At 46.7% G+C, this 13034-nt stretch overlaps 1 protein-coding gene across 1 annotated transcript in view; it reads right to left on the bottom strand.

Moving 5' to 3' along the window:
- Positions 1-13034, bottom strand: part of B4GALNT3 (beta-1,4-N-acetyl-galactosaminyltransferase 3) — a 57619-nt gene that overhangs the window by 4747 nt on the left and 39838 nt on the right. The window contains exons 8-19 of the mRNA XM_085324125.1: positions 12833-12911; positions 12338-12404; positions 10526-10669; positions 10010-10119; positions 8748-8848; positions 7341-7417; positions 5429-6443; positions 3621-3919; positions 3085-3238; positions 2217-2289; positions 1514-1667; positions 354-480 (exon numbers count right to left, since the gene is read on the bottom strand). Coding sequence (XP_085180251.1) covers positions 354-480; positions 1514-1667; positions 2217-2289; positions 3085-3238; positions 3621-3919; positions 5429-6443; positions 7341-7417; positions 8748-8848; positions 10010-10119; positions 10526-10669; positions 12338-12404; positions 12833-12911 — 2400 coding nt within the window. The remainder of the gene's footprint in view (positions 1-353; positions 481-1513; positions 1668-2216; positions 2290-3084; positions 3239-3620; positions 3920-5428; positions 6444-7340; positions 7418-8747; positions 8849-10009; positions 10120-10525; positions 10670-12337; positions 12405-12832; positions 12912-13034) is intronic.

Consider the following 13034-nt stretch of genomic DNA (forward strand, 5'->3'; position numbering starts at 1 on the left):
GGAATGCTGAGGGACTAAAACTAGACATACTGTACTATGAACTGCTCAAAGAGTATTATATGTCCACAGTCCCTTGTGCCTGATCTGCCTGTGGCCAGCCAACAGTGTGGCTGGAAGACACCAGAAAACAGCTCCTCTCTTCTTTTATCGGTGGCTGTATTTTGCGTTCACTCTTCTACTGGTTTTGAGGATCAAGATACACTCAAAGAATCTCCTTCACTRACCAAGTTTATGGTGGCATTAATCACCTTCATCTCTTCAGATCCCTGCTCCCCTGGTCATTGTTACTCCAGAATTTCATGGGTCTCCCCTCCTAAGCACATGGTCATCATAAGCTGAAAATGGACTCTTACCTGTCCAGAAGTTCCCAGTCCTCTCCTCCCCAGCGATCCCGAAACTCTTTTGTGTTCATTCCTCCGATCTTGTCCAGGTCAGACTTGTATATGCCGAGGAGACCAAACCCATTCACCTCCCAGTAGCCTGAAGAGGGCACAAAAAAGGCACAGGCATGTTGGCACGCTGAATCATTAACAACTCAAGCGGAGCTGCAGCACATCTGCTACTGCAGCAGCTAGCAGTGACCTTACTTTTGAACAAAATTACTGGAGCAACACTCAAGCTACTCCTAGTACCCCAAGTGATGAAAACAATCCTTACACCAGAAAGACAACTCAGCACCAAGGTAGAGCCAATCATATTAAAGCTCTGGGAAATGAGAAAGGCTTAAAGACTGATGGTACAGGCTGCCCTCTAAACTTGTCAGCAGAGCCTCTCACATCTGCTGTCTGGCAGCACTCTATCCAATTTACCTGGACTGTCCCAACTTCAAGGGGTTGTATCTCTGCCTAGACAAAAAACATTTATGCAAACAAAATTTTCTTCCACAGGGGCTCAGGGCTCTGTCTAAAGCAAATCCTGTGTTCAGATGATCTGTGCTGCATTCTTCTTCCCAACTCAGGTCTGCTTTCCCTCAACCTGGGGCTATCAGATCTTCTCAGAAGGACAGGCTGTGCCCTCTAAAAAACAGTGTGAGGGAGAAGCCCTCAACTAGCATCCTCAGCAGCAAAGTTTTCCCTCAGGTCCAATACAACCCTGGGAGTGATCATCTTTGGGTTAGTTAAAGAAACAGCGGAGATTGTGCTCCAGAGAGTTTTGCTACTCTGCCTTGTAGAAGTCAGGGAAAGCAGAGACCACGTTGCTGGGGTGAGAGCAGAGAAAGTGGCAGAAAAGTAAGAAAGGAGGGATTTCCTAAGGTACTCATATCCACAGAGAGCCCTAAAAGACCACTAAGAGAAATGTCACATATATGGCTCTGCTGGCTCTTTGATCTCAAATTTCAAGTACCTGACACAGTTAAATCCCATCCTACATCCTACAATGCATTGTCATGTAGCGGCCTTAGTAGTACCTTAAGATACAAGCTGGCTAGTGATGGAAGAACAAATTGAGATGATAAATCAGGTTTTAGGTACCCTCCTTCATTCCTCCATTTCCCAAGGTTTGAGACTCTTACCATCAGGCCACTGTGGGGACATGCCACAATGCAACCTCATGACCATGGGTGCAAATGCCATCTTGCCTTCTACACAGTGCTTCCGAATTGAATCAATGACTCCAGCCGGAAAGTGAATATGGAGATCGCACAGGAAAATGATGCTGTGTGGGTCCTGGAAATGATCACATGAAAATCAGTTGCATGGAGCTCTCCTGCACTGTGGCAGGCCCCAGCAGAGAGAGTGCAGGTCTTGCCTCTCCATCTCTCCTCTGAATGACCCATGCTAATACTGGACACTGGATTATGCAGTTTCCAGCTATTGTTATCTCTGTTGAAGCAATGCTCTTAATGATGCTACAGTTGCCATGCTCCCACTGCCGCACAGGGCAAAAGAGAATTATCAGTCAGTGGCTGCTCAATGACAGGCAAGAATGACTATGATCTGGCAGAGCCAGTATGGTACAGCTGCTAGTACTGATTTCCCTCCTGTTTGACAGATCAAAGAGGTAGGCCAAGAACTGGCCAGACTGTGGAGACTAGTCTCCTCAAAGTAATGGGTGAAGCCCCTTCTTGGGCCAGAGTGGATAGAAAACACATCTATTTTTCGTCTATTTTGTTGAACTATTCCCTTTCCTAAAAAACGTGTTCAGTATGAAAGACATGGTAGTGCAAGAATTATACTAGACATCTTCCTATCTACCCCACAGCCCCATAAGCTTACCTTCACAAGGTCTATCCCTGCCTGCAGCCCAGCAGAACGCTCGAAATTCCCAGTCAGCTTCAAGTACCGATAGCTGTTGGTCAGAAAGGAAAGAGTTGAAGTTCACTGCACACACAGTGATGAGCACAAAAAATGCTCTTAGTGGAGATACACGTCAGGTGCTATGACATGGGCAGCCCTCATGCCCAAAACACTTGCTCACTTCTGCACTTGCAAGGAGGGGAAAAAAAAAAAGCACCTGCTGTGTGAGCATGCAAGCTCACAGCGCTATTTCAGATTCCAGTGCAGTGGAATGGGGCTCCAGGGTGCCATAAGAGTCTTCTCAGTTATACAGCAAGGATAGGGCAGTCCTTAGCATTAAGTTTTTCAGTTCTATCCTAAGGCCTTGGACTAGAGTTTTTGCTAGGAACTTCTAGCACAAAAAGGAAAGGACCACCCAAGGCTGGCTCAGGTCAGTGCACAGCAAGCCAAACAGCTATTCCAGCAAGTGCAGTCCCGAAAGGTCTCCATGCTTTCTGTCACATTGTCAATACTTTCTTATCTTCTCTCTCCTCCTCCTTCCCCACCTTAATGAGACTTGCTTTATGTTCTCTTTAACAAACTTGAACCAAAGCTAGGAGAAAAGAGATGTGGCTGGCTGGGTGACTGCAGTAGGTATTGCCTTCTATCTTTCTAATAACATTATATACAGTTTATATATACATTATAACAGCATTATATGCAGGTATATGTGCAAGGTCTGGATGGATGTCATTTTGGGTTTCCAGCTGTAGGAGGCTGTGGATGATCAATACACAGATTTGCGGGTTTGTGGTATTTGCAGGTATATGCATGTGAGTAGTTTTATATGACTAGASAGCACTCTTACCTGTGTAAGCTAGACCTTTTCAGAGCCTTCTCCACATCCATGTCATCGCTGCTGTAGTCTGTGATGATAACGCTGAAGTGTGGATCCTTAGTGACTCTGAATAGCTCTTCCATGTCAGAAATGAACTGTAGCACCCACCGTGCCTGGTTTTTCACTAGTTATATTGTGAGAGGAAGAGAATCAAAGCAAAACTGATTTCAAAGATGGTATGGCTTCTAAACAGGCAGGGCTCCTTGCCCCCTCTCAAGCCCTGCTAACCTTGCAGRGATGCTGAAAAAGGCCGATGATGAAAACTTGGACTAAAGTACCCAGAAATCCAGTGTGACRGGAGCTTTTCCTGAGTTTACAAGCCATGAGAGTTTTCGCCCTGTCATATTTCTTAAGGGATTTAACTCAGAGAAAAAAGAAATTGATAGTGACCCTAAAGAGATGGTTCAGGCTGGCCCAATGGGCTGCTGTGGGCTGCCTCCAAGTGAAGCCCCAGACCTGTTTTCTCCCAGTATCCCAGGCTTCCCAGAAAGGCAGGTCTCCCTTACCTGGCACGACGAAGTGAACCACAGCACGGTGGTTCCAGGTGAAGCCCTGGGGCCAGCACAGCTCTGGCTCATCAGCCACAGCCATCAGGTGCCGCTGGCGACCCCATGCGAGGTTCCTCATGTTCCGCTCCTCCTGCTCATCCCCGCTGACGCCCTGCCATCCCCGTGCAAAGATGTACTCCGAGAAGCGGACGAGTCGCTCTCCTCGTTCCAGCAACTCTAGTTCCAGCAGGTAGCGGCTGCCCCGCATGCGGTCCTGGCGTTTTTCCACATTTACAATACGCTGCAGCTGGAATTGCCTGCGGGAGATACAGCTGGGGTAGACATCTTCCCCATACACCAGCACTTCTATTACCTCCACCCTGCTTGGCTGATTTGTCTCTGCCAGGCTCTTCCCTCCCGGGCTAGTACAAGCCTTTTTGTCCTCAACCTTCTGCTCTGCTGCATTGTTTCAAAACTCCTATTGGAAAGTTTATCACGTGCTCCCTAAACCTACAAGTATGTGGAATTAGATCACGGATGCCAGCCAAAAGAAGATAGTTGGTCAAGGGAATGAAATAAAGGTGACACAGAAAATAACAAATGCATCTGAATAACTGTAGGACTGGTAAGAGTGAGTGTATTTAATACCTCCTTCAATGACCTCGGCAGAAAAAGTATGACTGGGCTAGTGAAACTGGCTGATGACAGTTTATAAATAAGGAGTAGGACTAAGCAATCAAATAGGAAAGACTGAGATGAACTGTAGATCCAGAATAGTCAAAATGGGATGAAATATCAGGTCATGTCCTTTGAGGTAATAACAAGAATTTCTGCTGAAAGASGATGCTCATCAGTTAAAAACACTAGGAAAGGTCAAGTGTACTGATAGTTAAACTGTAACTACGACTGATGTGGCTCTGAAAAAACAAATGTAATCTTAAGATGTACTACAGCATCTATTTCCAGTAGGTGCTGGGAACAAATAATACCATTCTACAAAACATCTGGAACATTAGTCACTTATGTACAGAAAAATTAACCTAAATTGAAACTAGCATGGAGAAGGACAGATAGGAAAATCACAGAAATTGGGGCTAACCCATGAGAATGGGTAAGGAAGGTAAAATTGTTTGGCTTATGGAGGCTTGGAGGAGAGATTAGACATGTCTTGGGAGGAAAAAGATCAGGTGGGACATCAGAGCAGTGAGGATCTGAAATATCCTCCCGAATGAGTACCAGRGTCTAGAAATCTAACTAGTTTTAAGATGAAGGTGCGTATGTTCAGATAAGGGTTTGGAGTATTTGGTTGTTTCTGAGGTCAAAGGGTCGAACCAYGTTATCTAATAGGTCCCTTTTGGTCCTATGCCCTAAATAATGCTAGATTCACAAACTAGGATGTGACAGGCATCAAATCACACAAGCATAAGAAGCTCCAGTCCTATTCTTGTATCAGCAGGGTTTCCTTATCTTCATTTGGCAAAACATTCCTGTGTCCTCTCAATAACTGCATTGTGCAAGCAGGAAGCCAGCAAAAGGCCAGTGATGCCAGCTGGACTGAAATCTCTTCTTTCATGCTTACTGCCGGCAGCTGTTAAAGGGTGATAACCAGCCTCCAGACATGATCTGGTGTCCAGTAGATCACATTTCTCAGCCCAAAGTGGTGTTTAAAGCCCAGCTTTTTACACAGATTCCTTTCCTAAAGTTCTATTTTCCATATCTAGCTTATTCTCTAGTGTAGTGTGGCTTCTCACATTACAGGTGTTCCCTGTGCAGGGTGGCACACCAGCTCCAAGACACTGCCCCTTAGTCTTTACACTGTGCCTTACCCTTTACTCTTCTGGCTGAGCTTCTTTAGGAAGACACGAGTGACTTCCATGGCCTCTTGYTCTTTTAGCAGCAGGTTTCCTGATGTGTTGCATTTCAGGTCAATCCAGTCTGTGCGCAGCATATGGAAGTCCAGGTTGCTCATGCTGAAGGTCTGCTCCCAGTTCACTGCCTGGTCAAACACTGGCACATAATCAAACCCATCCTCATCTTCCTCTGGTTCCCCATCCACCTCTTCCTCTTCCACAGCTGTTCCCACAGGTCTAGATTTGCTTTTTGTAAGAGATGCCACTTGCGCCTCCCCCTCACCCACATCCCCATCACCAGCTGCCTTTTGCTCAGCAATGTAAGATTCCACTTGGTCTAGCCACTGCGCCTGCAGAAGAGGCTGCTTGCCAAGACTGGCAGCACTCACAGCGCTTCTGCTTGCTTTGCCAGAGACTGGACCTCGTTTCCTGGCTTGTGCAGTGCCTGCTGGCTGCAGCTGGTTGTGAGCTGCATKGAGATCTACTAGAGGCTTCATTCCTTTGCTGATCTTGCCGGCTGAGTCCTTGGAGCCACCAAGAGGTTGCTCCTTTAGAGACGAGGTCAGAGAAGCAGGGTTTCCCCRTGTCTTTTTGACTGATGCTCCCTCTGGGAGAGCTCTGGCATGCTGTGGAGGGCTTGTAGTGTTGTCTTTGACTCCAGCTTTTAAATAGGGTTTCTTCATTAGTGGGYTCCTCTTCAGGCCAGTTCGGCTGAGGCTTTGATTGGCAGAGGCCAACAGGGCTGCTTTTATGCCAGACCTCTTTGCCCCTTTGCTCTGTAGTGCCTCTCCTATGTTGCTGTCTGTAACTGAGAGGAGCCGACGACGCTTGCGGAGGGAATCATCCTCGTAAACATTATCGTAGCCTCCCATCACGCTGGGAGCATTTCCTGCCAGCTCTGCCCTCCGTGCACCAGGGTGCCCTGGAGGGCTGGTACTCTCCACATCCTGGTCCGTGTACTGCAGGTCATCCAGGTTCCCCTCCTGAAAACCTATGGGAGTAATCACAGTTAGACCTCTCATAGCCTCTCTGCTACCCTCCCTGTCCCAATCCACTGAGCTGCCCACTCTGTGCAGCTGTCAGCCCTTCCCCTGAGACATCTGCCTTGCTGGAGGTAGCTCTCTCTTGTCTCATCTCACTCACTGTTGCAATGTGAGTGGCAGATGCTCTCTCTCAGTGAGATAGCGATGCTCTTGCATATGCAAGCTGTGACATTTCTGGTATTAACCTCCCCAACGCCTATGAACCAGCACTGCCAAAGCTATGGAGGTGTCTCGCTGAACCTTTAGCTATCGGTCTGGCCACAGGTGCAAACACAGAATGCCACGCTGTGCATATGTGGCTTTGTCCCTTCTGCCCACATTTTTTCTGGAATTGCACTTCAGCTAAATTGTGTGCCGATACCTAACTGCCACTATGGCCACCAAAGCCCACTGTTAGGTGGCCTCCTGTCCTGCTCTTAGCAAAAGGGAAAGTGAGAGCAAAAATCAAGTGAGACACAGGCAGGAGGGAGAGTGAAACCAAGTCTGGAAGGAAAGAGTACGGAAGAAGTGAAAAACGCTAGAGTGAACTGTCCCAGCTTGAGGCCTCAGCAATACTGTTCATCAGCAAGAATTTCCCTTCTTATTAAAAAGAGAAAGTTTGAGGCTACATATAACATTTTTAGCAGGTATGCAAATCACATCATAAAAATGAAGGAAAACATCATGTAGTTTTATGAAATCTGGCATGCAAAGTGGCTTTTCTCTCTCCTCCTAAGTACAGCTAGGAAGCGATGTGACTTGCTTAGCATGGAAAGTCAACAACTTCTTCCAGCAGTAGCTGGAAGACCACACAGAAAGAGTGACAGATAAAAAGATACTCTAGGCTCTGACGTTAGGGTCCCTACCCGGCTGCTCTGTCTTCTCTCCAGAGTCCAGGCTCTTCTCTGGCTGGTCAATTTTCATGTACTTGTAGAATCCAAATCTGCAGAGTGAATAACAAAACACAAGTTTCCTAAGAGTTATTTTGCCTTCTTCAGATAAATCCTAACCACTGCTTCAGAGGTGATGATCCATTACTCTGATTACATCTATCCAGCATGTCTTGATCCTCCTTTCCCAAGAAGTCTATCATCATCATCATCTTTCAGAACTTGGGACAACTGGATTTACATTGCATTGTTAAAGAGGTCAGCTTTCCTTCCTTATCATTCCAGTCTGTCAGACATTTTCTTGAGYGCCACCCCACAGGTGCAGGAGGAAATTCCAATATAACTATCCTGAAACACTCCTTTAGCTTCCCTTGAATTGTTTAGGACTCATCTATAATGTAACRCTCACAAATCCAAGTCATCAGACTGTAAAAGTGGCTTATGTGGATAATTGCAACGATCTCCCTCTCTTTTCTCTCRTACTACCACTGTCCGTGTGCTGTCCCATCACATGCCTGCACTTCAGGCTTTGGGAGGATTCCCAGGACTATTTCCTTCCATGTGTGACTGATACCAAGAAAAATTGGTCTCTGGTCTCCAAATTCTGCTACAATACAAATGAACTGCCAAAGCAATAAATTTTAGTGCCACTTTCCAACTTATCCATCTTCTACTACGAAACCCAGTCCCAGGAGCTCCCTCTCAAACCTACAATATGTTTTGTCTTTCCAGCCCTGAAAACAGGTATGTTGAAAGGAAGAAGATCCTAAGCACAGGGAGGCCACTGTCAGTCACTGGAAGAGTGATTCTCCTTATTCTGCAACGAAGTTTTCCTGAATGGGGAGGGGAGGTGTTTGTCTGCGGCAGAGGGAGGGAGCAAGTGCATGGCGGTCTCCTCRGAGAGCGATCTCTGGGAGCCAGCCTCTCCAGTGAAGAGGAATGCAGTGAATTTTTTCCCCCCAGGGAGAAGTTCAGTTCTGAGTATAGTTTGGCTTCCATAGTGACAGCCATCAGGAGGCTCCAGCTGCTGGCTGGCAAAGCTTGCTGGCAAATACATTCCCTGATGTAGTTGAGGAAAGATACACTGCTGCTCTGACCCAGCTTTCAGGTTAATAGAGCAAGAAAAGCAGCAGTAGAAATTTTCCTTTGAGACCTAAATGTATTTTCATTTAAAGGGTGCAATGGCTATCAAAAGAAGCTATAAATGCTTTAACGACTTGTAGGACTTAGGGGATCTTCAAGAATTAAGGATCCTAAAAAAGTGAATATGAAATTTCACCCTAATCCCAACCTCACAATTGCCTGCTCCTTTCCTGCTGTTCCACTCACGGCATCCTGCCATGGCTGCCATTTAATCAATCATGGCTGGAAAGATAGCTTTACCTTTCCAAGTAATAAGGGTTTTCCTGATAGAAGCATTTGTTGTCTTTTTCCATGTGGCTCAGGCGGCTGTAATCATTCGGGTAAACAAAGGATAAATGAACCTGGAAAGAAGGGAGGAAAATAAAGCAAAACCCCCACACATGCAAGATATCCCTAGACACAATCACAAGTTGACCAGCCCTTTTGAGAGAGAGCAGGGGTTGTTCACTAGCTATCTGCTTCTCAAATGTACTCAGCAGCAGACTGTGAGAAGGGGCTTTGGAAAGGGAGAACAGAAGGGAGATGCTGGGATGTATATGTGAATGTATCTTTTTACTCCTCTTTCAGCATTTGCCTGTCCAGCTCTGTATTTGTGTGTTTAAGCCCTTTAACACAGTGAGAAGCAAGTGGGAGAGGGCAGGGTAAGTCCTGCTGATGAGATGCAGGGGAATTTAGGAGCCCAGAAACCTGTAGGCAGACCTTCAGGCAAGGCAGAGGAAGCTAGGGTTGCCCAGGACCAGGCAGGTGGGTCTGGGGAAGACCCCTGCCAGCAGCAGAGCTGGGCTGGCAGGGAGGGAGTTAAGCCCTYGAGTGCTCTGCAGCAGCAACTTTATGAAGGTGGTGAGAGAAGAGCAAGGAGGGACTTAGCAGAGGCACTGACATGCTATGAGGAGGGATGGGTRCAGACTCGTTTGGTGTAAGAACCGAAGGAGGATGGACAGCTCTGTATTGACTTGTATCGACTGAGCTGAGGGACTCCACGACAGAGGCGTGAAGGAGATGACAAACTGCATTTACCCTGGAGGCTGAGAAATCTGCTGGTGACTAGAATTACACATGTGAGGCTCCCCTGGGGCAGCCTGGACTGGCAAAGAGCAAACCATGCTGGTGACCTTCCCCCAACCCAGCCACTCTGGCAGACATCAGATAGACGCGGCCCTGCCGTGAAGAGGATTATTCTCTTCTATGCTGCCTACCTCACAAGCATGAGATTTCCCTCCAGACCAGTTTTAAGCCTGTCATGGGCCTTAGTCCACGTGGACTACAGTTTACCCCACAGAGAATAAAATCCTTAGCCACTAAGAGGCTCCATGTGAGGGTATTTGACTCCTTTTGCTTGTTGTTGCCCTCTGGTATATACAGGACTACTGCAGACCTAAACAGCAGATGGTCAAATCTGCCCACAAGCTTCAGTTTGGTGGAGAGGGCCATGATTAATCTTGCCTCCTTCCTTCCTCCTTGAGTTTACTTGAGCAAGTATCTGCTCAAGGAATAAGACTTACAAACTGGAGTCCCTGGTAGCGCTGCAGAGGAAATCCGTTCACTAGGTAGCTGGGCTTGTAAGGGCAGTCTGGCAAGGTTCGGCGCAGACGTGACTTACTGAGCAGAGGCACTGAGAAGAAACACATGCGCAAGTGTTACTGAAAAAACCTTACTGCAACTGATGCAACAGCTTAGCTGCTTCTGTGTCTGGTTTCTATTCATCCATTTGAAATACTACCAGATAGAGAAAGCGAACCATCTTGTGCARTTCATCTGTCTACACTGCTCTTTGGCACTTACACTACAACATTATGCCTGGGGATGTCATGTGAGTGGGTCTCTCAAGGAAGAGAAAACAAGTTTAATCTATGCTTCTTCTCCTWCACGACATTGTATGACGCTCCTCTCTTCTGCACAAGGAACAAGAAAAGCTTGGACTTTGATAACATGGCTTAGGAGGACAACTTTYCTCAGCTGTTCTACTGCATGTGCAGTGACAGGCAGTAGCTACCTCTTCATTTTCTTTGCAGTCTTACCTTTATAAAGAGTGTCCCGGGGGTCAGGCTTCAACATGTCGGCTGGGTGTGCCTTGCTGCCTGCGTTGTCAGCAGGTTGGCTTGTGTGACTGGCCAACGTCTGCGGGATATGCCCCACTTCATCCATTTTTAAAAGCGTCTCGTCTAGAAACCAGAGAGAGAAGGGGGAAGAAGGACTAATTCATCCCTCGCTCCTAACGATGCCTTTCCCTAATGTCAGCCCTTTCTAAATGGCATTGCATCCCTGGATCTAACATTGTCATGTTTAAATGGTGCTGATTAGGAGCCTCATTGCAAAGTCATTGTGGGATGGAGAGTCTTTGCTTCAGAAACGTGAAAGTACAGAAGCTTCAAGGTGGGAACATGGCTATCACTGAAAGCAAATACAGTGATGAGTGACAAAGGGAAATGACCTGCTGCTTCGAGAGAGGTGTGAGAGCGCACACACTAGTGGTATGCTGCAGAAATCCTCTGGTGGCAGGAATCATTAAGTTTGTCTAGGAGACTAGCGCACCCACAGGGGACTGGAGAGCAACAGTAATGCAGGAGCAACAGGAAGCTTAAACTAGAGACTGAGTATTGGTCCTACATCCTCTGCTGCTCTCAGAAGATTTCATGTCTCCATGGATCTTGCTCTGAGATGAAGGGTATTGAATGAACATCCAGAAGGGAAAGACAACATGCTGCCAAGGGCACTGGGGTTACTGTTAGCAACTTCTGGGTACTGAAGAACATGGGAATCCCAGAAGGAATGAGATCAAATGTGATACAGACAAAGCCTGATATGGAAGAGGGAAACACTGTATGGGCAGAATAGCAGCTGGTAGAAGGTGCCAGATAAAGATGAGTCTGGAGCACTATGCCAGCCCTGAAGGGATCTTCTGGGCTGTGAGTCACCCTTCTACAGAGACTTAATCAGAATAAAAGAGCAGAAGGAAAAAGAAAGGGGTCAGAACACCTAACTCAAGGCCCAGTCCTGATCAAGTGGTAGGATTCAGAAAATATAGCAGCAGGTTGATCTCCAAGACAGAGGCTAAGATGACATCTATCTGGATTACATCAGGAAACCTTCCATGGGGAAAAGTATTGGCACGTTAAAAAGCCCAAGGAAATTGGAAGGTGATTGCAGTATGGGAAGGAGGACTATCGGCAGAAGAAAGTGAGGCTGCCAATACTAAGGAAGGAAAGGCAGGATTTCGGAGCCTGATGAATCTGTCACTTGATGTGATAAGAAGGGCTTACAAAACAGGAGGGACTGGGCTGTTGTGCTTGCAAAATCTAGGAAGGCAGACTCAACAGTAACTTGAAGGGACTTGAGGGTGGCATGGAACAAGGCAACATCCCCTGGTACCACTGGATGCATCCCATTCTGTCCAGCATCTGGTGCAAAATGTCCTGTGGATCCCAGGAGTGCTCCAGTAGCCCTTTCTCCCTGGTTGTGTCCAGTTGCCAGCACACTCCTGCAGTTCACACATTATGGGCTCCATGCTCTGCACAAAGGGCAGGCAACCTCAATCCTGTATTACTCTCACAGCTGGAACAGCTTCCTTCACCCTTGCAGATACTCTTCATAGCCTATCTCTGACTCTAAACAGTCTCACTAACTCTAAATTTCCCTAAAACAACGTTCCAATCCTACTTCCAATTCTCTCATGTTTAATAATGAGCCACACCCTTGTCCAGAGGTCTCTTTCCTGAGCTGTCTCCAGGTATTTCTTTTAACRGTTTGTACACATGGAATTTGCCTGGCTGGACTACAATTCATGTGATAATGGGAAAGTGCTCAGGGAAACCTATGGTGAAGATACTTACTAGCATAAAGGGAGAGGTATTGGGAGTCAATGACTTTGAACTTTGCTTCTGGGTCATTCAGTCTCCACTGGAACAGAGAAATGAATTAAAATGAAGTATGAGTTACTTTTTTTTTCTTTAATTGATTTAATTGAGCCTGAGCAAAAGGAGCAGGCACAAGTTGTTTTTTTAACCGGATGAGCTCACAGCTTCCTCTTTCTCCTTACTATGATCGAGCCTACATAGCAGCAAGAGATTGGGAAAGAACTGAGTCTCATCCAAAGCAGGAAAGGACAGAGCACAGCAAGACAGACTAAAGAGAGAGCAGAACTGCAGACACATGGTCCAAACATAGTCAAGATTGTCCCATGCAGAGGTATGTAAGGGCTCAGGAAAGCGCTAGACACATCTCATGCAAAGAGGAGCTAGGGCCTGGAAGGGAGGGAAATCATTACAAACTTCATTCCCAAGCTCTGAGACGACATATATACATCATGGTTATTTGCATAGACTTACTGCTACTTCCACATGATCTGTTCCTTTGTCATCTTGCTTGTGCAGCACCTCAAAATAGTACCTGCCTGAAGCTGACAACCTGTGAAGAAAAATGTGTCTGTCACTAAGAGCATTAAGGAACATTTCTTAGCTTGTCAGCAGACAATGGGTGTGGGTGCTCCACACCCACTAAGCACAACCTAATTCCCAGGGTGGGCAGGGT

Source organism: Rhea americana, unplaced genomic scaffold (genome assembly GCF_003343005.1).
Source record: "Rhea americana isolate MKP2758 unplaced genomic scaffold, rheAme1 scaffold_9, whole genome shotgun sequence".
NCBI classification, from domain to species: Eukaryota; Metazoa; Chordata; class Aves; order Rheiformes; family Rheidae; genus Rhea; species Rhea americana.